Source organism: Dromaius novaehollandiae, chromosome 7 (genome assembly GCF_036370855.1).
Source record: "Dromaius novaehollandiae isolate bDroNov1 chromosome 7, bDroNov1.hap1, whole genome shotgun sequence".
Taxonomy (NCBI): domain Eukaryota; kingdom Metazoa; phylum Chordata; class Aves; order Casuariiformes; family Dromaiidae; genus Dromaius; species Dromaius novaehollandiae.
Window position 1 is genome coordinate 3,142,923 of NC_088104.1, and position 23,868 is coordinate 3,166,790.

At 37.5% G+C, this 23,868-nt stretch overlaps 1 protein-coding gene across 8 annotated transcripts in view; it reads right to left on the minus strand.

Annotated features, from left to right (window-relative positions):
- Positions 1-6,066: 6,066 nt before the first annotated feature.
- Positions 6,067-23,868, minus strand: part of LYPD6B (LY6/PLAUR domain containing 6B) — a 54,838-nt gene continuing 37,036 nt past the window's right edge. For 6 of the 8 annotated variants that reach the window (XM_064514566.1, XM_064514562.1, XM_064514564.1 and 3 more), the window contains 5 exons: positions 17,062-17,123; positions 15,624-15,774; positions 14,379-14,477; positions 12,842-12,972; positions 6,067-10,276 (listed from right to left, as the gene is read on the minus strand). In XM_064514566.1, the coding sequence (XP_064370636.1) occupies positions 10,112-10,276; positions 12,842-12,972; positions 14,379-14,477; positions 15,624-15,738 (510 nt within the window). In that variant the 5' untranslated portion in view covers positions 15,739-15,774; positions 17,062-17,123 and the 3' untranslated portion in view covers positions 6,067-10,111. Of the gene's footprint in view, positions 10,277-12,841; positions 12,973-14,378; positions 14,478-15,623; positions 15,775-17,061; positions 17,124-20,371; positions 20,394-23,868 lie in introns of those variants that run through there. The other 2 variants (XM_026097607.2, XM_064514567.1) reach the window with 2 other exon arrangements.

A 23,868-nucleotide genomic window follows, 5' to 3' on the forward strand; every position in this document is an offset into this window, starting at 1 on the left:
CATGAAGACACGCCCTTGCTAAAACAAGGAATGGAACATCTGAGAGCAGTAGAGATCATTTAGTTTCATTTAAAAGATCTGATTCTTTTTTTTTTTTTTAGTACCATCTTAGAGGGTCTGAATTAATTCTGACACAATACAAACTCCAAGGCAGGAAGAATCAGCAGGCACATTTTAAGTGCTTTGCCAATAGACCAGTCAAGAAGAACTCACACAAGTATAATTTCCTGTGTGTAAAAACTTCCCAAACAATAAACTTGTTTCTATTCAGTTTAACCTCTCTCAAAAGGTTTTAAACAGTAACAAGGCATTATTACAGAAAAGAGTTATTTTCCAACAGATCCATGAGTATAGCTGTCTCCATAAGACAATCAGTCAGAAATACTGACCAAGAAAAATATATATATATATTTTAGACAGATCTTGGTACAAAATAACAACTCTTCCTTGCAAAATGGTTAGACATATGAATTCCCCAAATCTGAGACCCTGAGAGTGGAAATAAAGTTTTCCAGAAATTCTGGAACATCCCAGTCCTTAGTCTGTTTTTCCAAGAAAAGAAGAATAATACTGAGACAATCACAAAAATCAGCATTTTTAATTAGTGTTTGAGGTTTTTTATTTGTTTGTTTTTAAGTCTTTCTACCTGCCTTTTATACTTTATCTTGCATCTCTGTATAATCTTCAAAAGAGACTTGTGAGTATTTGGTCTTTCAGCTCTTTATTTGAGAGCTCCTGAGTTTCCAGTAAATGAACCTAGCCACTCCGTGCGGTAACTTCAGCTGATCCCTCTGGCAACCCTCAGCTGCAGCTCAAACCCTGACGAAAACCTGCGCAAGGCCAGGACACTCATGTAGCCTCTGCCCTTCCGCAGGGAGATCCCGTTTGTCATGTCTCTCCACCGCCCCGGCTGTTCCCCTGCCGATATTCGACCTACGCAAGGGGAGGCCCCCCACCACTTTCACAGCTGCTGTTACTGCAAAGTCAGTCAAAACAGAAAAAAAAAAAAAAAGGGGGGGGGGGAAGCCCAACCCCACCCAGACTACTCCTTTAATAGATTTTTCCTCTGTGAGCACCATGCTGAAGGGAAAGGGGTGGGGGGAGCGCTTTTCCCGGTGTATAAACAAAATCCCAAAAGCAGTGTGGAGGAGGCGTCCGACAGGTTTGGGGAAAAAAATGAGAAGTGGTAAATGCACATTTCCCTCCCTCCCTTCCAAAATCCACAGCAATTTAAATGCTCATTACACTGAAAAGTTCACTGTCCCAAAGAATCACAGAACACACCAAGAGCTTACAGTTTGGGGGAAGACCCCCACAGTGTCAGAGTCCAAAATTAAAAGGATTCAAAGAAACAACCAACAAGGATCCAGCAACATGTAAGAGAGAACCGGTCTTCTCTGAAGAATCACAACCCACAGTATGACAGCTACGAGCTAGAAAAGATGAGGAACACCTTCAAATGAACCTCCAAGAATAAACTAATTCTGGTCACATTTTCTAGAATTTTTTTTGCTTTCAGATTACTTCATTTTCTTTCCTGAATTTGAGCCAGTTTTTAAATTCCTAAGCATTTCCAAAAGTGTTAATCTTTTTAATATTAAGTGTAATCTATAGGTCTGGTTCTTCATATTTCTCAGATCTATGTCTAGTCAGATCCATGTGAAGGACTGCAGCACTTCAACAGCGACAACAATTAGGCTTTTATTTCTTTAAAATACTTTGCTTTGCCACTTCGGCTGTCAACTCTCAGGCCATCTTTCAAATAAATGTTTTCAAGCTGCAAGGAAAAATTAAATGAGCACATTTCTCTACAGCAGTTTTATTTAAAATCATTGGGTCTTCTTAAAAGTCCACCCTAATGACCAGATCGCCATGACTCATCTCCATAGTAAGTTGTTGCAGGCCAAAATAATATATATATATATATATATATACACACACACACACATACATAAAAACTATTTAATCAAAGCAATAATATAAATTAGCTAATTGCACAGCAAGACCCACATATGAGCAATAACCACACATATACTGGTTAAAACCCCAGTCCTACTAGAAACCATGATAAAATTCCCAGCATGTTTAATGGAACAGGCATTCATTCACAGTATTTAAGACCTTCCCAGGTCATGAAAAACAAGGCTTTTCCAAACACACCTCACAACAACATCTATGTATTACTGGGTTCTCTGCCAGTATTTTCTTTTCTCCATAGTTAAACAGAAAAGAACAAAAAGCATATCGGACTGGAAATACTAGTCCATCAAAGAACAAAGTGAACTCAAAAAAATGTATTTGATGACAGATTTACCAGCAGCGATCTGAATAGTGTCTGCATTCAGCAAGGGGGGGGGACAACAAAAAGATCACTATTTGCACAGAAATATCTATTCTGCCCCTTAAGAAAATAAAACAGCTATGATGTGTCATAGCCATTTAGATGTGCACAAATGACATTATACACAACAGTGTTAACATATAGACAGAAAGAAAAGCCAAAATATTGCAAATTTTAGAACAGTATTTGACAACTGCACCATAAGTCAAAACTGCAAATAAACAGATGGATAGTCTGCTACTTAAGACTCTGGATATAGCTCAAGAGAGCGATTACCATCTTTTAAGATGTACCTTTAGAATAAAGGGCAAGTAAATTTGGTTAATTGATTTCAAAATACTTAGCGAGGATCACAAATTGGAGTTTGTTCTTATTCTTCCCTCTGTACTTCTGTCCCTGAACCTTCAGATTTAGTACTCCTTTGCAGACTAGTCACAAATTAAATTTGAACAGTTTGGGGCCTACTGTTTCCATCTTTCATTTAGTGGGCACATGTTGTGGGGACACTATTCCAAACAAATTCTTTAAACACTAACCCAGAACAAGCATGGAAAAGCCTAAGAGGAAGGAGGAAGCACATTTTTTAAAAAGTCCGTGGGATGCACCCATGTGCAAGACTGTTGGGGGGGGAAAAAAAAAAAAAAAAAAAAAAAAGAGTAGGGGAACAAGCAATGGAAGGCATGAAACTAAAAACCATGAGAAAGCACTAGGACAGTTTGTAAGAGCCAACACATACATATTTTCTTCCAGTGACATCCAACGTTTTGATTAAATTCCACAAAAGAAACTGGGAGTTTAATCCAATTTGTCATTCAGTTAATTTTCACGTTAATCAGTATTCTGTTTATCCCACTCCATACTCATTCACATTTTCTAAGTAAATAACATTCTACTTGGCCCCAGCATTCCCACTCCTATCACCCCATTCATAGTGGCACAACACAGAGGGCAGAAATTAGAAAACCTATAATAAATTCTAAGGCTGGAACAAATTAACACAAATGAACTATGCAATGAGACCTTCAAACCTCTCTATAATAACACTGGCTTTATTCTTGTATAAATATATTCCGTCATTCAAACACCGAACATCTTTAGTTTTCTTTCCTTTAAAAACTTGACATTAAAAATGACCTTGCCAAATCACCATGAAATTTAAGCAGTCTAAAATAATGAATTATGAATACTAAGTATATTCATTCTTTTATATTTTCCAACCCTCTCCCCCAAACTTACAGCTGTTTTCTGTATCTTCTCGATTTCTTGAAGGTAACAGCAGAAGTAGAATAGATGATGTTAAAAGTTCATACAAAACATCAGATATGTACTTTCTGCAGAGAGATAATACAAACTAATTAGTTACCTGGTGCCTGCCTTACTCCTACAGGCTAAACCGTCCTGACCTTTAAATCAGGCTGTTATTTGCCCCAGCTGAGAATCTGACACAGTGTTTTCCCATTGAGGTTGCACTGATCTTTATCACTGCTTATGCATTTTGTTCCCTTAATCCAAACAGGCATTTACCAGTCATAAGTCTTCAGTGGGCACCAATGTCTTTAAATTTTCCTCTGAGCTTGCCTACTTAATTGAATGTATCATCTAATTGACCACAAGCTTGAGGAATCCCATAGGTCCCAATTATCCCAGGAAATAAACATTATAATTTGCAGTTCCCCAAGATTCAGAAAGGAGGAGAACAAAGAGGGATGGATTGGATTTGACTGGATATTCCTAGCAATCTTTAAGTAAGAGAGTAACACATCATTTCATGACAACCTGTAGAAAAAATTCAGGCCATGAACAAAATGAACAAAATTGTGCATTGGTCAAACCTGGTGCTCCTCCCACCCGTTTCAGAAAAAGAGGTTAAGAATTTCAAATCAGAACATTCTTCCTAAAAAACTGAAAAGTACAGTGCAATACCCTACCCAGGGATATTTTAGGATTATTCCTTCTTCTGTCCTTCTATGCTAACGATTAACAAGGCAGTTCTTCATTAGTCTAAATTTAGAGTTGGCTCCACAGCTGACAATATTTCTCCCATAGCTGAAAAAGGAGAAACAGTATCCATGAAAAACAGACATGAAGATCAGAAAGATCCTCAAGCACTCAATAAATTGCTCCCACTTCAGATCAACCTGCCCTAATTCATCAGGTAGAGTACAGGAACAGTATTATTCAGGTGCAGGGGAGGAAACATGCTCCCTCTTCTCCTTTAAGATGAGGCCTGCTGTCCTTGTTTTCTTAATTTAAAACACCTGCAAATAGCACGCCCTGTAAAACCACCCACTTCTTACAGGGATGGGCTGCTTTCAGAGTTACACTGTGTCAAACTTACAAATACCTTCTGCAGGAATGGCTTTCTGCTCTGAAAGCGCTACAGTTTTTTTTCCACATCTTAATTTTCTTTTGATGTTTTTTGCTTTAAAAAATCAGAAAGAATTCCTACAACATTTTATCCTGTTTAAATGAGAAAAGTTCAAGTTTTCTTTGAAATACTAGTAGCTGACTGTATGCTGATAGTTTTCTTAACTTGGAATTCTAATCTGCACCTGGGCTTCAATTTTTCTGACAAATCAGAAGTCACCATAGAAGCATATTTCTTGTTCTGATGCTTTTCTGATTAAATGCAATAATAAAAATACATTTTCACTGCAGTACTACACTGTGGAATTACTTTACTAATGGTTGCAGCAATTAAGTTTTCAGAAATACAAACAAAACATCTAGTTTTCTCCATGCCTTTAAATGCCTTTAGGTAGAGCATGTCTTTCAGGGTAAGTTGCCCTCCAAAAAGGGAGAACTGGCACCAATGAAGTTTCCTGAAGCCATTAACTGTAACAGTCGAAGCAGATGACATTGTAACAATACTGAATACACCACAGAACTTCACCTAAACTAAGATTTTGCCCATGCTTCCTCAGGTTTTGCAGGTGTTTAACAATCACACTCCCCAATATACAAATATGCACATATACATTATCCATAAGGGTACTCAAAAGCACACAGGTGTATCTGCGATCTTTTCTTCCACGGGGGTACACATACACCGTGCAACGTAGAGGCCAGGAAGAAGAGACAACACGGTCATCCAGAAACTGAAATTGAAACCCCAAGTGCTGATTCGCAGCATACTTGCGCTGTCTAGCATATGCATGAGAAACCTAGAGCACGTTGTATATCTCTCAATAGCTGGTTCACGTACACACAGACAGTTTCTCATTACTCGAGTTTTGTGAAGTGGCAGAGCTCTTTCACATCCTTAAAAGGTTCTCGCTTACACTGCCTGGGGAAAAAGGAATCTCCGCCCCATGAAAAACGTTATGTCCTTGGAAACAATTACATCACGAGCTGGGAAAGTCGAAATCCCATTCCCTTCTTCCCCCCAGGGCTGCAGCATTCTCCTGTCTAGGCTTGCCGACCCTGTGGCTTTGCTGGGCTGCCTATCCCTCCTCTCTCGCTGCGCTCAGGATACCTCCTTACCTCCTTCTCGGTGAATTTCCAGCATGTGTCAGAAGAGAGGGAGTAGCAGAATGTGGCTTCAGTGCAATTTCAGCTCAACATATTCCCCAATTTGCCAACTTTTATCAAACTGAATAAATTTCACAAATGGATTTTCCTTGAATGGCCAGAATCAATAAAATATAGAATAATCTTCTTCATAATTGGTTTTGTTGATTTAAAGAGCAAAAGGATTTTTATCATTTTTGCTTTTTCACCACAAATATTTTTCACCAGCAAATACTTTAATAACTTTAATTAAAAGTGCCATTTCTGAAGAAGATTTAATACAGTGATGCAGAGGTAAGAAAACATCATACAAACCAACACTGAATAGAGGAAAAGGTATTCTGTATTAAAGCTTTCAAAAATAAATCTTCCATACGCTGTCCAGTGCAATGCAAAAAAATGCATCGTTATACACATAGATCACAAAACAACATATATCTTTCATCAACTGCACAAAGTAATTTACTTTCCATTACTGAAGCACAATAATAAAATTCTTTTCAGTTTCTTGTTGAAAGGGCAATGCAAAGGGATCATTCTGCCCACGAATGCACTTCAGTGTGGCACCCACTGCTGTTATCCAGTGTCTGCTGATTCTGGAGATAAAACCGATACCAATACTGAATGAGAATGCAATATTTAATGCCTTATTGTTGGAAGCTGGATGGATATAGAAACATTAGCAAACATGTTCCTGTTCTGCATATAAAATGATGGATGTGCATTTATACAACTTCCATTTGCAGTTACATAGCTAATGTAGGCACTAACTAGCAATATATATTTTTAAGTTATAACATATATGTGAAGCAAATTGATGTGCATGAAATACATACATTATGGAGCTCCTGAAGATTATTCTCTCAAGTCAAATTATTCTCTTACAAGTTCCCCAATGAGCATTTCAGACAGCTATCTAAAGAGAAAATATAGTCCATACTTGAATCTACTTAATAAAATACAAATTTCTAGCATAAGTTAACATTAACATTATGATTGCCTATGCAGACAATCATTTATAAATCCAAAAATATGCACTGTGCTGACTTTTAGCACTATTTTCTCTAATATCAGCACGTATTACTTTTCCTACAAAGTTACCATTTAACATTGGCCTAAAGTAAAATGTGATCAGAAACATAAAGGTTTTACATACATAAAAAGCAGCAAAGGGCACAGTCACTCTTAAATTCTCTGTTTCCTCATCCAAGTGCCTACTTGTGCAGTATTTACAATGCATCAACAGCTTTTTGTATTTTTTTTTTTTTAAGAAACAATAGTCTTAAATTCTGTACCAACAAAGATACTGATCTATCAAGGCTGACCAGAATTGATCCTTAACATCCTGCACTACTGTATTTTTTTTTATTCTGTTAAAAAATAAACCTTTGTCAACACCCAATGCTTTCTTAAGCCCATCTTGCTTTCTTTAGTGTTTATTTTAAAAAGGAGAAAATTAAAATCAAACAAACTATTCTGGCACTTCAGTAGAATGCTTCATTTTTTTTTTTTAACCTAAAATGATTCTTAGAAATTTCACCAAATTTAAATTATGAGCAGGTTTCTTAACTTTTCAGTGTGTCAAACGGAAAAAAATTGTTTCAGCCCAGCCAAGAACACCCCCCCAGAGCCCAGCTCTTCTGGAGGTCGCAGAGAATCTCAGCCCATCTCCTGAGCAGCACTCCCGGGTCTCCCTGGCACTCCTCAATGCCTTGGAATGGCATTTGTACTGTAAACAAGCATCAGCACTTAGATTATTATAAAGTATTTACAGTAAACTCATTTAAGACCATAAGCAATCTTAAGGCCTTGTTAAGACTGCAATAATTATTCCCAGAAACAATTACCTAGTGCTGGAGGCAAAAATAGGAAAAATATCGTGGTCCAAAATGTGGAAGACAACTTGATTTCACTTTACTACGGAATTCCCCTCTGAGCAGAGGGCAAACCTGGCATGGTTATTCCACAAGAAAAAACATCCAACAACCCTACAGACCATATAACAAAAAGATGACATTTAGTGATGAAAAATATTGAACAATCTTAATTATGTTTGTTATTATGTATGACACCAAGATTAATGCTACAGACGTTACCTAGGGATGATCTTTGAATAAAGGAAAAAATTTCTTCAGAACATCTTCAGGCACTTGGCCTGCTGGACTGCGCAGCAGCAGCCATCAGAACCCAGAGCCTGAAAAGTCTTCATTTAGGCAGCAAGAACTGTCTTGCATCTGCAAGAAAAAAGTGTTTCCATCCAACTTTTACAACTGTGCAATTGCCTGTCATCAAATCGCGGGCTGACTCTTAGACATATTTACATATTCTAAAAATAGTATGTTGCCATTTTAGAATGTGATCAAACTATAAACATTTCAAAATCAGTATTTTCAGCCACTAGTTTAAATATATTTGGTGATTTAAAATAGCTAATATTTAAGCCAATATTTATGTAGCAGTTTTTTCCCCCCACAATTTCTAGGGTTATCTGTATTTTTCAGAGATCAGTTTTGAATCTCTTTTTAAAAGTAAGTTTTAACGATCCCTCCTCTGAAAAATATTTTGACAATTTATGATAATTTTTAACCAATTCCTTTAAGAAGAGGAAAAGACATCATTTTGTTCAAAAAAAAGAAACAAAATGAAATGCAGTTCTTCAACCTTGCTAGGTCAGATCTTTAGCTATGCTGCAATATATAAGGGTTGTCAGAGCAAGTCTGTGAAAAAGGTGGGGAGATGGAAGAAAACGCAGCCAGGCAAATAGGACCATCTGAAATCTGTTAGGACTTAAAGTCTCATTAAAACCATCCTGAGAAACATCAAATAACATCAGTGCCTGCTGGCCTCCACAATTAGGGGGTCTGCACTCCAAACAACATAAGCTAAACTATTAACAAAGTAGCCAACATACACAGTGTAAATGTGACCTATTACAGACTGTATTTAGGTCGATGCAACAGGAGTCCTGAAATGTACTGTACTGAGCTACAACGGGTGAAGCGAGAGTTCAGACAAGCAGCTTAGGTGTGCTGGTCTGCAGCACAGCATTGACAAAGGAAAGAAAAGAGAGTTTTTAGTACATCTAACAGTAACTAAACTCTATTTGTCAAATTTGCAGCTGTTCATCTAGTTGACACACAGTCATTTAAATGATGAAAAGACAGAGTTAAGGTAGGCAAATACACATTAAACCCCCACTATTGTTACGAAAAGCAGAATCTTGGCCCAAACTTTTCAGATGTGGGTGTTTAAACTAGATAAAAGTGATACCCAGCGTTCTGGGATATTGAAAAGCGCTAAGTGCTTACAATTTAAAGATCCCTCAAGGACACTAACATTTCTGGTAGTCTTCTGCTAACCAAGAGTAGACCTCTCCTTATTTACACCAAGTGCCCATTTACAGTTTTTATGATACAGTAGTTGCTTGACCGTAGCTGCAATTTAAAAGTCATGTTATTATCAACACCTTAAATAATATCACAAGGACAAAGATTCAGAAGCTGAGCAGCTGAGGTGGGACTCTATTACAAGCAAACTATCCTCTTGAGGGAGAGGGAAAAAAGAATTCTGATCTACGAACCCAAATAGGTAACGATCTTTAGACAGAAATTTTGGATAATTTCACATTATTTTATAATCTGAGGGTGAGACAATGTTTTACAGAAAAGAAAGATACAGTTTTAAAATTATTTTCTATTATTTCCAATAGATGTGACAGCTCTGATCAAAACAGAAAAAACATCTCTCATATATGTACTCTATGAAAACCATAACTAAGGATAAGCTTAAATATACCTGTTGATCAAGACAAGACACTCCATGTTATTTATGCACAGTGAAAAATAGTTTAAAACCAGTTTCCATTAAGACACCTGTTGGCATATGGTCCATCAAAAGTCCCCTTTCATCTCATGTGGCAAAGTAATTGTCTGCAGACACTTCTTTTCTCTGTTCAAGAAACATGCCACGCATATGTGAATTTCCACCATAAAATAGTGGACTATAATAACTTAAAGTTCACTGTGCTGCCTAGTCACTAGTGGTTTCTTTTAAATACTGCAGGCCATTTGAAGTATTTTCACTAATGTATCCAGGGACTTCATGATGTACACGTCTTCCCACTGTTTTCTTAAATTCTTATGTAATTTGAGAAGTAGCTGTGATTTCACCTTGCACATCCTGAAGCAATCTTCTTGCAGCTTTTTACAGGCCCACAGAAGGGCAAACCCTCTCAAGCAGATGTAATGGGAGGTTGCTGCATCAGGACAACATAACCATCATGACTGATGCAAGCAATGCAGTGTTGACTGTCCACCTGCAGCCATCTGACGTTCTCCGTGCATGCAATACAGCAAACACTGCATTTGTGTGATTGGTTGGTATTCCCACATTGCAAATCATACCTTCACAGCAAGAAACGCATTCCTGTTGAGAAAAAACAGATCACTGGGCACAGGCTAATTCAGCAGTGGTTTTTCAAGCTATATGTTCTTTCAACTTATTGCAAAGGTTACAACTAAGTAGACTAATCACTTCCACCTGGCAGCCCCTGACCCAAATCAGCAGATGGAGGGTATCAGTTACAGCACCTCTTCCAAAGTCATGCACCACGGCGTTCTGACAGGAGCTCATCACCCAGTGTGGTCACCGGGCTTCAAAACTGGGACATGATGCGGCACGTCATAGAAAATAGGGAAAGCTTTCCACAGCTTTCCCCTTCTAACACATTAACTACAAACACGTTTGAATGTTTTGAGTTCCAGCTTTTTAAACTAAAATATTCTGACTGTAAAACTTCTGTTCCCATTTATTTTTCCCCTCAAGCTTTTGTATTCAGTGTAGCCTTGCATGCTTAACTTCAGATCTCCTTTTTTTTCAGTTTTCCAGTGCCACAGAACCACTGACAAAGCTGATTTTCAAGAGGGACTCTAAAAGTAACTTTCCTTACTTAATATTCCTTACTAAAAAAGCCAGGAGAATGCCATTTTCCATTTTAAACAAAGGAACAAAAGTTCTTGTAAGATAAAATGCAGCAGAAGACAAATGCTGCATGATCATTTCCTACTCTCAATCCATCAAAACCTGTCGAAATCAATGAAAATCTGCTCAGATAACATACAGATCCTTTTATATTTAACAGGTGTTGTCTGCTTCTTCTTAGGTATCTGACATCTTTCATGTTAAAAATAATTCCAACCCAAAGATTTTAGGAAATCATTGATATTTAAGAACTCTCTCAGTACTAGGTAACATTGCAGAACTACTCTATACAATCTCTTTGCAAAAACACTAAAAAAAAAAAATCAGACTGCATTAATCCCAAAAATATTTTAGGAGTATATTTTAAAACTAAAAAAAATCTTAAATGGCTTAGGATAGAAAAAATGACTTATGTGTATTTCCACAATTGTGAAGAATTTTAGGAGAAAGATCAAAATATACCAATTTATCAAAGTAGAATTTTTTTGCAGAACATATTAGTTTCACAGAAATTCTTTCAAGGCAAGGATAGAACTTCTAGAGGAAGCTCAAGAGTTTTGCAAAGTGAATGGGAAGACAGCAGTACCTGGGAGACTGGCGATCAGAACCTCCCTTACAAAATGAGAGAGCCAGGTTACAGTCCTTACTCACAGACTTCATCATATAAACAATACACAACTGCTCCAAAAAGACCAGTTGAGATCAACATTTGTATGACTTCCTCACATGTCAAAGAAATGGCACCAGGGTGCTGCCTGCCTGCTAGTGGTACCGCCTTGTCTTTTTTCGAGAAACTTTCCAATGACATTGCTTTCATAAGTCTGTAAATTGAGACTTTAAAAAAAAAAAAAATCAGAAAGTTTTATGCTACAGAAAACCACTTTTTACATAGCTCTAGATTTTTGCCAACTAGTACTTGTGAACTATAGTTTTCTTTTAGCATTTTATGAATTTCCATTTGGAAATTATTCTCCTCTGATAAATGGCACAACGAATTTGGCTTATCTCTTTTACAGTTTATTTGGCATCGCTCTTTGTGTCGTATACTTTCCTTTTAGCACAACAGTTCTTTTTTGGCACTGCTACAGAATGAAACAGAGTATGTTCCAAGCCTCTTGCCAGCCTTACTCTTCTTTCACAACTTACCACTACAGAAATTAATTCTCTGATTAAGATAGCCAAGCATGGCTGCCTACAGCCACCAAAGTCTTTCTGGAGGCAGAAGCACAAAAGGCAACTCCACTGTTCCTACAAGTAGGCTACCTGATATGGAGACAACCAATCTGCAGTGTGAATTCCAGTATTGCAGCAGGTAGGCCAGCAGACAGTGGAGAGACTTATTTTAAAGTTTTGAGCACTAACTATTCTCAACTGTTAAGGAATTAGCTTTACTGCAGTGGACAATACTTTGATGGGATATGTTTGCTCATTAACCAGAAACTTTTACATAGTCGCTCAAGGCTACATGTGCAAATCCCACCTGAGAGGGCAAGAGTCCTAGCTTTTTGTCTTGGAACAAAGTAACTCAGCTGCATGTTGCTCAAGAATATGACCTTCATGGATGATTACAGGCTTGCTTCAGGTACTGTGTAACGTTACCCAAGCTATGTTATCCAGAGACATGACTGGAGTACTTCACTTCCCAACTGGCTTGCCCAAGCGCTGACTGATGCAGCTGTAGCACCACAAGCAACAGCAGCTCTCAGAAGCCAAAGCTCATGCATCAGATACACACTAGCAATGTCCCTGGAAGCTCAGATGTTTCTTTACAAGCTGCCATTACATCCTTGACTGTACCACAGCAATACAAATAGGAAAGGAGGAAGAAGGGGGTAGCCATGCATCCGTTGGAGAAATTTGATTTCTACAGGTAATACTGGACAGCATCTCTTGGCACATCTTCTTCAGCACAGCACAAGTTCCAACCATATGAAAAACAAATATTGAAATGGAAAACCTTAAAACTAATGTGTTTCTTTTACACAAATAATGCAAAATAATAATACTTACTTTGTGACTACTTTCCCTGCGATGGTGACAGCCTACAAAATGGCATTCATCTCCAGTAGCACATTTTTTGGTGACTGATATACTCTTCCCATGTTCTGTGAAGAGATGAATGGTCAAACAGTACTGAGTACCTACGAAATAAATCAAAAAAAGGTTTATTTCCATAAAATATGAGTTCTTTCATTGAGTTCAAAAATTTCACACAATTTAGCAAGATATTCTCATAAAAATATTATTTGTCCAGGCTGTATAATGCTATTTTTCAACTTGATCAAAATCCCATTCATTGATTAATTAATCGGGGTGAAATTTTAGGATTAACTGCCCCTTCAAACCACCAGAAAGGCTGCTGACATTTAAACTACTTATTAGCACTATAATCTACACATCTTTCACTCTCCCCTTCTCTTTTTTATACTGTCTTCTTGTTTTCTTCACTTCAGACATTTCCTCATTCCTATAGTTCACTTCTTCCCCTTTCCCACTGTTCTTACTTTGAATATCACTGCAAAGAAAAATGAGCAAACATATTTCTACTGCTTTCTATGTTCCCATCTTTCTCTCATAGAAGTACAGTCCATAGTCACTCTGAGCCTTGCTGCTCATAAGCAAGACTATAACCTAGATGGACTGTTATCCCTTGAGATGGTATCCAGGAGAAGGAGGGGGATAAGGGCAGGAAGGTGGTTCTTAAGTTTGTTAACAATTCCCTTAAAATCACTTCCTGGAAAGCACAAGGCAAACCTGTATCAACAACAATTATCTCAGTTCCTATGTTAACTCTGAAAGAGGTACCAGGCTTTTTGGTAGATTAAACTTCATTTGAAGATGAACTTTATGGTGATCTGATGCAAAATTGAAGAATCAAATATTCCAAAAAAGCACAAGATCAGCAAAAGATTTCTGTCATGGAACCCTTGCTCAAGAATGCAAATTTTCAGCTCTGTCCTAGTCTCAAACAAGTTATTTATGGCATTGAGAGGAAATACAAATGAGTGTAACACTGGAATGTGAGCATGAGAACATTAGAAACTGTGAAGACGATCTCATAAAAAACAGATTATGTTTCTTCACAAAAGCAAGTAAAATGTCTAGAAGATAGGGAAAATGTATATACTTACACAGCTGCAATGATACTTGTTACAACACTTCACTTATAGATACATAAAGAGACAAATAAAGAGAAGCTAAATATGAGAAGGAGTTGTGTTTTCATTGGTGCCTAAGTTCAGTTTCTGTATTTTCTAGTTAGTGACTGGATGTCACTAGATGGCTTTTAAAGTTTTATACATACAAACACATACCTATACCTATATACGAACATAAAAAAAATTGCACTGCTGCTTTGCACACTGAAGTGATCAGAATATGCACCTCAGCAGAAATCACATGACTCACTGTTACTAATTATATAACTAAGGGCATCAGTGTGTTGGTATGTTAATCCTATTCAGTTAAGAGTTGTACAAGATGACTGAATCAGGGAGAAACAAGTATTAGCTGCCATAAAGAATCTCCTTAGTACAGACGCACTTACTTTCAGGACACCATCTATCTTCAGCCCATCTGTTACAGTTGTAATTGTCCACTGCATTATCACAGGTAAAGCACTTAAAACTGTTTGGAAATGGAGTGGCTTTAAAAGTATTAAAATATAGTAAGTTTGCAAATATAAAAAGTTCAAATATCCAAAATAATACTGTAGTGCTTGCACACACACACATACTTACAAAAACATATTACATACATGTATGTATTTTCAATGATACATCACTGTTAGATAAAAGCTATGACATAAGTTTTGTAGAAAGCTTTTACATTTTAAACTATTTTTGCTATACCTGAACTTCAAAACATCTCCTCCTCTTTTCATTCTCTCACAACCCAAAACATTATTTAAGTAGTGGTGGGAAAGAAAGGTAAGAGAGAACATCTTATACATATGTACATGATAATACACCCACATGTATGTCTGTACAGGACACAAACACAATCTATATTCAAATGGCTTTTGATTCCTTTGATGAAACAACTACATCTTCAAAAACAGCTTCAGATCTTGATTGCCAACTTTAAAAAAAGAAGTTACTGACAAAGGGATCAAGCAGCCTATTGTGAAAGCTTATTTATGTTATATGCATATATAAATGGTTTTAAGGTACACAGTCCCCTAGATGCACTTATATACTTATTATACCGAGCTGTTCTGACTGTTTTAATCATATAGCAAGAAAATCTTCTCCACTTCGATGAAGAAAGAGAATACTTTAGATGCTAGATAAGAGGCAAAAATATGATGCTATTAGTGACAACTGACTTCACAGGTCTCACAGGGTTTTTAATTACCTTTAGTCTGAATTAATTGCATACAGCACACCTATTATTTTCCCCTACAAAAACCCCAGCAAGATAAGAGACAAAAACATCTGTTCTGTATTATTCATAAGAAATCCACTGCATAATTTGCTCTGTAGGAAGTCATTTCAGAGACAGAAAAGTACAATAAAAGCATTCAAAATGTGAGAACTAATGCAGTGATGCACTCTTTAATTTAGCAATGCATGCAATTGTTTGTTTTCATTTAGTCAACTTATAAAATCTTAGAAATAAAATGAACCTCTAAGGGTTGAAAAGCAAAAGTTTTGTTTTAAAATTCGTATCCCTTATGTTTGAAAAAGCTCTACTACAAACCCCTAAAACCAAAGGATTGAAACAACAGGGCAATTGAGTAAAATGTTAAGCTACAGTCACTTACACAATAAAAACATAACTGTCTACTTACGGTCTAGTGGAGGTCTCACGTTATAAAAATTGATGTTCTCAGATGAAACCCAATTTCCAGAAAGGATAAAGAACTGAAGAAAGGCTCCGACCAGCATGTGACAGAGTAACAGCATGCTGAATATTACTGTACAGAAACAAAACTCTTAGGCCTAGGAAGGAAAGGGAATACATTATTAGGTGGGAACCACAGAGAACTGAGCATGCAGAACAGTAAAGTTGCTATCAACTTCTGAAACCTGGAAAATTCAGTCCCTAAATCTACACTGCAGAGATTGCTACCGCAAGCAAGCCTATCTCATTAACAACGATGAACCATTCAAAGCTGAGCAGTTACTGCCTTCTGCTGGCCAAGATCCTGTACAAAGTAACTAAATTTCCACAAATACTGAAGTTAACATAACTTCTTTAATCTATTTGTCTTTCTAAGCAATGCAAATCTTACAGATTGCTTGTAAGCATTCCTGACAATCAACACCGAAACACAGCTCCTTTATTTCCTACCTGAAACACAGACAGTCCGGATTACAACACCATTGAAGTAAAAATGCAGACAAATGTCATTTTTAACACTGACAACCTAAAGAAACTCGAGACCAGTTCCTTAACTGATACAGAACAATGTATGTCATTGACTTCAGATAAGCTACTACACCATCTAAACCGTAAGTGCACTTTTCAGTGGCTTGGCATTAAAGATCATAAGGATAAATTAAATTTTTTTTAAAAAAGGTGCATACCAAGGAAATGCCAGAAAAGATGCCTGGTGATGATGCACACACTGTGGAGTACTCCAAAATAAAACATTCAGAGAACCGAGAGATACAGTTTGGGCATACTTTGTGCATTTCTTTGGGACCTTCTGTGCCTTCTGAAGTAAAGCTTTTTAGGGAAGAACTAATCCATGACCTTTCTGGTCAGTTCTGATATTTAGACATACACACATATACACGTATATATGGCAAAATGCAGTGATACTGGACCTAACTCTGATATTTTAAAAGTAGGATCACATTAAATGACAGTCCGCCCACACAAATTCCCGGCAGCAGAAACAAGCTCAAGTGGAGAGCCACGTTCAACCAGACACGTGACTTTGAGGTGCCAAGTGAATTCACGTGGCATTCACGAGTCTCTGCAGCCACCTGCACAGGGCTACACAGATGTATGCTATGCGTGCTTGGAAAGTTCTGAATACATCCAAACACTGAATTGAAAATGGTTTTCACAAAACAAGGGTAGAAAAATCAGAGTACTTCCTTCTTTTTCCTCTTTTTTGATAAAGATAGAAAAAAATTATTTGAAGAACTTTTTTGCCAACAAATCGATCAACAGAAAATTTAACTTCATGCATTGGGAGGTTAGCAATCCTAAGAAAGATTTCTTTTCTAAATGTATTTCAGTAGCTATTGAGAATGCCACAGCATATCTCTACTTACAGTGCACCTGCAGGATTCTTTTCTATAGATGTCCCAGATTTCTTCTGACAATAGTCCAGGATCTGAAGAAGGATTAAGAAAAAGAGTAAGGGGAAAACAAACAGCAACTAATCATTATAATTCTGTCCTGAAGAAAATAATTAGCTCAAACAATGTATATTCTTATTTATATTGAAAATAAACATATAAAACCAACCACATTTCTAGCTTTCTAAAAAAGTATCAAAAAAAGTACCGGAGGTATACAGTGTGGCTCTGCCCTTTTGAGTGCTGTCCTAATAGAGATGTACAGATTTCCCACTTGCTGTGATACCCCAATTTCATACAAGACAAATGGCAGACAAACAAAAGCAGTGAGACTACTCAGTCCTCCCACAAGAACAAATTTACTTCTTCTGTAATGGCAAAAACATTATTCAGGAAATGACCTGGGTGGGACCAGATTATACCAGATGAACATGTATTTCTCACTGTGGAGATGTTTATCAAAACTATTAGCACATGCCATGATGAAAAGAGAAGCACTCATCATCAGCAAGGTATTCTAAAAGAGTGAAGACTATTACCAGCCTCGAGATTAGAGGTTAATAACAAGGTATGAGCTAAACAGATTCCCCACAGTTCATTCCTTCCTACAAAATCCATAGTAAATCTAAAATGTAGTTACAGTCTCTTCTAATTAAGCATGAGTGTTTACTTGGTAATATTCTGCAGCATTAAATACAGACTGTTTATAAATCATTTGACTTGTCTTGGTCTAACATATACACCTAAGACGCATTTCAAACACGCTCTTAGTTTTGGCGTTTTTCATAAATTTGTCGAGATGCACACATCATGACCGTATGCTTTGTGGCAGACAAGCCAATCAATGCCATCCTCTATCACAGAGCTGCTGCACAGCCTCCAAAGTCTACTCATGATCCTTAAATATTTTCCAAGATGGATTAGCAGAACACGGCATTATCCATGACAGAAAAAAGGAAGGGAAAGAAAGGAAGACTCAGTGGAAGAAAAGACAAGAAGCGGAAGAAGAGACAGTTGCTGAATGATCCAGTACTATTCCACTTAATTTCTCCTTCCTTTAGCCTTAGCTTAACAGTTTATGTTAGAGACAACATCTCTCCCCTCAAGCTCCTTCTATTTTACAAAAAGTTTAATTTACACAAAGTTTATTTTAAACTAGTGCCTTAAAGCTATACCCTTTATCCTCTGTATCTAAGGTTCTTCAGATCAATTTTTGCCCACAGAATAACCTTCTATCCCAGTGTCAAGAGGTGAGAGAAATTCCAAGTGCCAAGTTTCCTCTTTTCTTTGTGGACAATAATCCCGCATATTACCTCAGCTCACAGTTCTACTTTAAGACATTTTGGATCAGGTTTCAACGCTCTGCACAAGGAAAGGAACCACCACACGGCACCAAAACTCTTTAATACCTCAACTATTATTCTGGATGAGCTGCAAAGTCAGAGTCAATGTAATTACAGAATGTCACAGGTAGTGGAAACAACACAACATTACTATGTTTCCTGTAAAACTAGACTTTGCATGAAAAGAGCCACCTAAAAACACCTTAACAACTAAAGATGCACCAAGGCTCATGTGAGAGCTCTTCCTCTCCCACTCAGATGAGAATTCTTATATAGCAATTTAAAAAACAAAAATACCAAAAAATGGGAGAATACGATACCTAATTCTACACAATTGAATTAGCCAGTTGTTTTGTAATTCCCCCTTTTTTCACATGTAGAAGACACATCCTCCCTGTCATTCTATTTAAACACTGTCCTTTCCTATTCTTTCCCATAGGTATCTCCAGCCATCCACTGTTGGACTCGAACTGTGGGACAGCGAGATGTTTGGTCTGACTCAGTACAGCCATTCTTATATTCAGCCCATTTATCCCACTAGTTTGCAGAAGGGGATTAAAGCTGTATTTAATACAGAATTGTACTGTACGGAGCCCTGTTCTCCCACCTCCCTCTGCCCAGCCATGGCACTCGGCGGAAGACAGCCGACAGGGCACGGCAGAGCCATTAGCGCAGCACTGAAACAAGCCCGCTCTGGAGCTACTGCTACCGGCGCCACCGTCATCTGGCCACCAAGCCCTGGGAGAGAGGGACAAAGTTTTTGCTACCATCTTACTCTGCATCCTTTGCGAGGACAGCAATAAATGTCTGCATATACAGAATGAGTATTTTGTTCAAAAATAAGAACAGCTACATATCTGATGTTATTATAAACAAAACAAGACAAAAAGGGACCTGCAGATGCTGATGCCGTGTGGAGTTAAAAACACAGCAACTCCTATGCAATAAAAATAACTCCTCTGATGGAAGGTGGTACCAGTTTTCAGAGGCACACGTTCTTGCTGCTAATTTGCTTGCTCTTGTGTCCCTGGAAAATCAGGGATAAAAGTTTCCATTCACTCCACCAGGAGTATTAGGCCCTGAAAGCCCACAGGCCGCTATGAGACTTTTGGGCCACCCTATGAGAAGAGTCTTTTTTGTGCCTCTAACGCCAACATCCTTCTTTATGGTTCCCCTGCAAAATAGCTCTATTTATGCTCTTTGAATACCACAAGAAAGTTACTTTTAACCTGTCAAGCCAGTTTCAATCAAATGGTTGCAACTTTCAGTGCATCTCCAGCAGGTCAATGGCAGTTAGCTCTTTTATATTTACACTGCAGGAAGATGGGGTATTGAATCATTTCAATGCACAACAGTTGCGAAGCTTACTTCCTTAACACACATTTTCTGCAAATTCTACAAGAGGTCGGGAAAAATTTGCCTTTACAGGGAGATTGGTCTGTAACTTGATCTGACGCACCTGGAGAGCAAATAAAAGGCACAATTACACTTGTGCCAGCTCTCTCCTGCTCCCCTCCCCCAAGTTCCTATTGCTTTCCCCAGGGTAGCTCATGCCAAATGGAAAATTTTAGAGAATACAAACACAAAAAAGGTAGTCCTCAGCTGGTGTGAAGCAGTCAACTGACCTCACAATTTACTATAGTCAAAGGCGTCCTTGTTTATTAACAGGGCTGATAAATAATGAAAGCTGTTTGACATGGTCTTGCTTACACAGCCGCATCAGGAGTCTTTTTCAAACAGAAGAGCAAAATGCTGAAATAGCAAAAAAACTGGCGTGCATATCTTACCCCAAATCTTTAAAATGCATGTTTTCTTCATAGCTTCTTACCTCAGTTGTGTTTTCATAAAAAATTATCCAGTAGCATGAGAAAACATTTAATTATGAACAATTAGGAACTCTCATTAAGGAAAGAAAAAACCGTCACAATACAGAAGATTACCTTCCGGCAAACAGGAGAAAAGCTGGAAGCACAGCCTTCGTGGGCGAGGGAACAAGACCCAAGAGGGAAGGACTCGAGGTATGCTTTGCAAGTAACTTGTAACAAAGACACATTTCGAGAGAGTCTGGAGGAGAATAATGACTGAAACAATATATTCCAGAAGGTCTGAAGCTTTCTTTTGCAGCGTGTTACTGGAGAGAGGGAAGCAGTGTGCTTGATTTCTGATTTTAATAAAATTCAGGTCTGTCTGCCTTGTTTTTCCTGGCAGACTCTGTGGAGGATTAGCAGATTTAACATCAGATAGGGAATGCAAATGAAACTTCCTCCTGTCATTTAGTTAGCAATTTTCAGGTACTATTAGATAATTGCAAATGCTTACATTAAGCTTATTAAATACCTCTTCAGGTCATAAGAGTTAGAAATACATAGGCAGAAAGGTATGTATGTCAAGGGCTGAAAAAGCTACAACCAGTACCTGACACTCATCAGGTATTCCCCACAACAAATCAGAAAGGCACTCCGACACATCTAACACAACAGCTCTTTGGCTTCCCCGTTTCACCATTTCTTAGACAAATGTTGCCATTCTCATGTTTTTCTCTAGAGACTGTTTAATTTGATCTGTAAGTCACGATTTGTCCCACTTCAAAACTCAGAGTGAATAAATGGATGGAAAAGAGTAAGAGGAAATCTTTTCTCTTCCTTTTTCTTGGGAAATAGGTAAAGTACACTTATAATTGAAGAGGAAATGTTCTGAAGGATTAAAAATAACAAGCACTATTACAGCTTTGTCCCAAAAGTAAAATTATTTCTTATACAAGCTCTCTCTTTTTTCCACGAAGTTGCAGCTTCTAGTTTCTGTTCTGATTTTTTCCCCATGACGTTAGCATTAGTACAGTATAACACGGGAAAAGTTTTTACATTACACTGACACATCTGCAACTAGTAAAACTGACAGAATAAAATTTAAACTATCAATATTATTTTTAAACAGTTTTCTTAATCTTCACCCATGTTACACTTAGCCATGCGTGGAATTAAATTTTGTGGTAATTGCAAGAAATTATAGGGTTCTTTATCTAAGAAAGTCTTATAAAAATAAAACGTGTAGACATCTGGTAATGACACCACCATTTAGCTTGGGGTATTATGCTGGCATGAGAAGTCATGAAGCAAACCGATTGCAAGAGACACGTAGGTGTCTGAATACTGACTATCCAATACATACAACAGCAACAATTTTTGAAAGAATTAACGTATGAGTAATGTGATAAATCTGGAAAGTCCCATTAAAGTGAATTATTTGCAAGGATAAAGCATGTATTTGTTTTTAAGCTGGCAAAAAAGAAGAAACATGGAATGAAAATTGCATTACATGATGATACATCTCATTCCTTTTACAGTCAAAACTGCTTCACAAAGACGAGTCTTGAGCACTGTAATTTATTTTTACCTTCAGAATCCCTGATCATCTTTGAAAAGTCATTTACTCTAAGAGAGTCATTTATTAATGAGAGATAAGTTTCCTATTCCATTCTGCAAGTATAGAATTTCCTCAAAGAATTGCATTCTGTCAAAGCTATGGATGAAGATTTACACTTAAGTTTGTAACAACTTCTATAGATCATATACGTAATGGTTTTAAATCTCTCTCCTCTATCTCTACAAGACTGGAAATGGGAACTCACGAGAAAAGAGATCATAGGAATAAGCAGCCTTTTTTCTTTCCTTGCCAAAAAAATCAGATGAAAGGATTTATTTACACTTCTTTTAAAACTGCTTCCACCTTATATATATTTTATATATATATATATATATATATATATGTATATCCTACCTACAACAATATACTTCTGCATTTGTCATTCCCATAACTTGACAAAACTTAAAATTGACAACACTTAAAATATTAACAAGATTATGCTTTTCTCAGTTATCTCATTTACCCACTCTAATAAGAACAGCACTACAGGAGTCCAAAGTATTAATAAGTACTAAAGCTGACTTAACATTTTAGGCTTGGTGATGACTTCTTACCTCAAAATACTTCTGTAAAAATCAGTTTAAAATATTAACTTTACGGAATTTTACAGTGTATCAGAAACGTTATTAACTAGTCAGTCCTCAGTACTAATGGAGAGATAGAGGGCAAACAAACCCACCTCTCTGTACTTGCACTACTGGGACCCCAGTTTACTGATTAGCAGTGCAACAGGGCATTAATCATAATGTCACTGATTGCACTTCTCAGGGTTTTTTTTTGTTTGTTTGTTTTGTTTTTTTCTCAAAAACCTCTTCCACATTTCTAAGGCAGATACTTCCAGTCACTGAAAACTGACCAAGTATCCGAGTAATTCCTGGTATTCTGCCTTGCCCTACAAAGGTCATAAGCATCTCAAGCAAACGGTCTTGCAGATGTAGTTCTCAGCTCAAATCATATATTTCCTCCTGGTTTTCTCTTTGAAGTTTCAGATTACTGTAGGCCTGAAGCAATGGATACTCCAAATATCACTTTTAAAACTAGTGATGAAAATTTTTCTGATTGAGGAAAGATAATGATGATCCCATTTCCAAGATGAGGTTTTCCGTTTGCAACACTCATGTTTCTGCAACTCCTTCTACTTGAACATCCACTCCTATTATTTGCCACCACTTCTGGCCTCTTCATCACTGTCAAGGATAGACATTTTTTTTTTCCATAACATTTTTCCATAAAATTTTTTAAAAAGGGTAGTGACTCTGTAGTGAAAGTTTGAACTGAAGCGGTGCATAAGACCGGGAGCCCTGTGCTCCCACCGCCAGGCTTTTGTGTCGGGAGGGCGTCAGGCTAGCCCCTTCAGCTAGCCTGCAGCTTCTTTAGCTCCTGCTTAGCTCCCTGTCCCTTTCTGAATTTAATAACAGCACTAAGTATAAATGAGCCATTTGGAATGGTCTCATCCTCAGCTTAGTAGCATACTAATATTGGAAGGAAAGAGGTAACAAGTCTATTGCCTGTAGAAATCCAACATCAATACTTGTTTTATCACTAAAAGGACACGATCCATGCACACGGCAGATGACACTGCAACTGTGCGTGTGATTCACGGTCTTCGCTCTGAAGAAATTATCCAAACATGCTGGCTTTCTCTAGAGCAAGATCTCCCTTTCCCCAACACACACTTCCCATTTCCCAGCTGTTTCATTTTTCCCTGTCTTTACCGTGATGCTATCAAGGCATCAAAATCTTCTCACTTCCTAGAGGAGGCACCTAAGAATTCATGCTTGCTCTGCTTCCCCTCATAAACTAGAAATAATTGAGCCAAACTACACAGTTCCTCCTCCAGAGACCTACAAAAAGTGGCTCTGGTATTAATGGAAAAGCCTTCATATAGGGGTGCTCATAGTAAGATTACTGTTCCATTTGCAGTATTTGTTTCAATGTTAAGAACTCACTTTCACTGCACACCTTTGTGGAAAAAGCTTTTCCTTCTTTGGAAATTGCGGCATCATAAGAACCC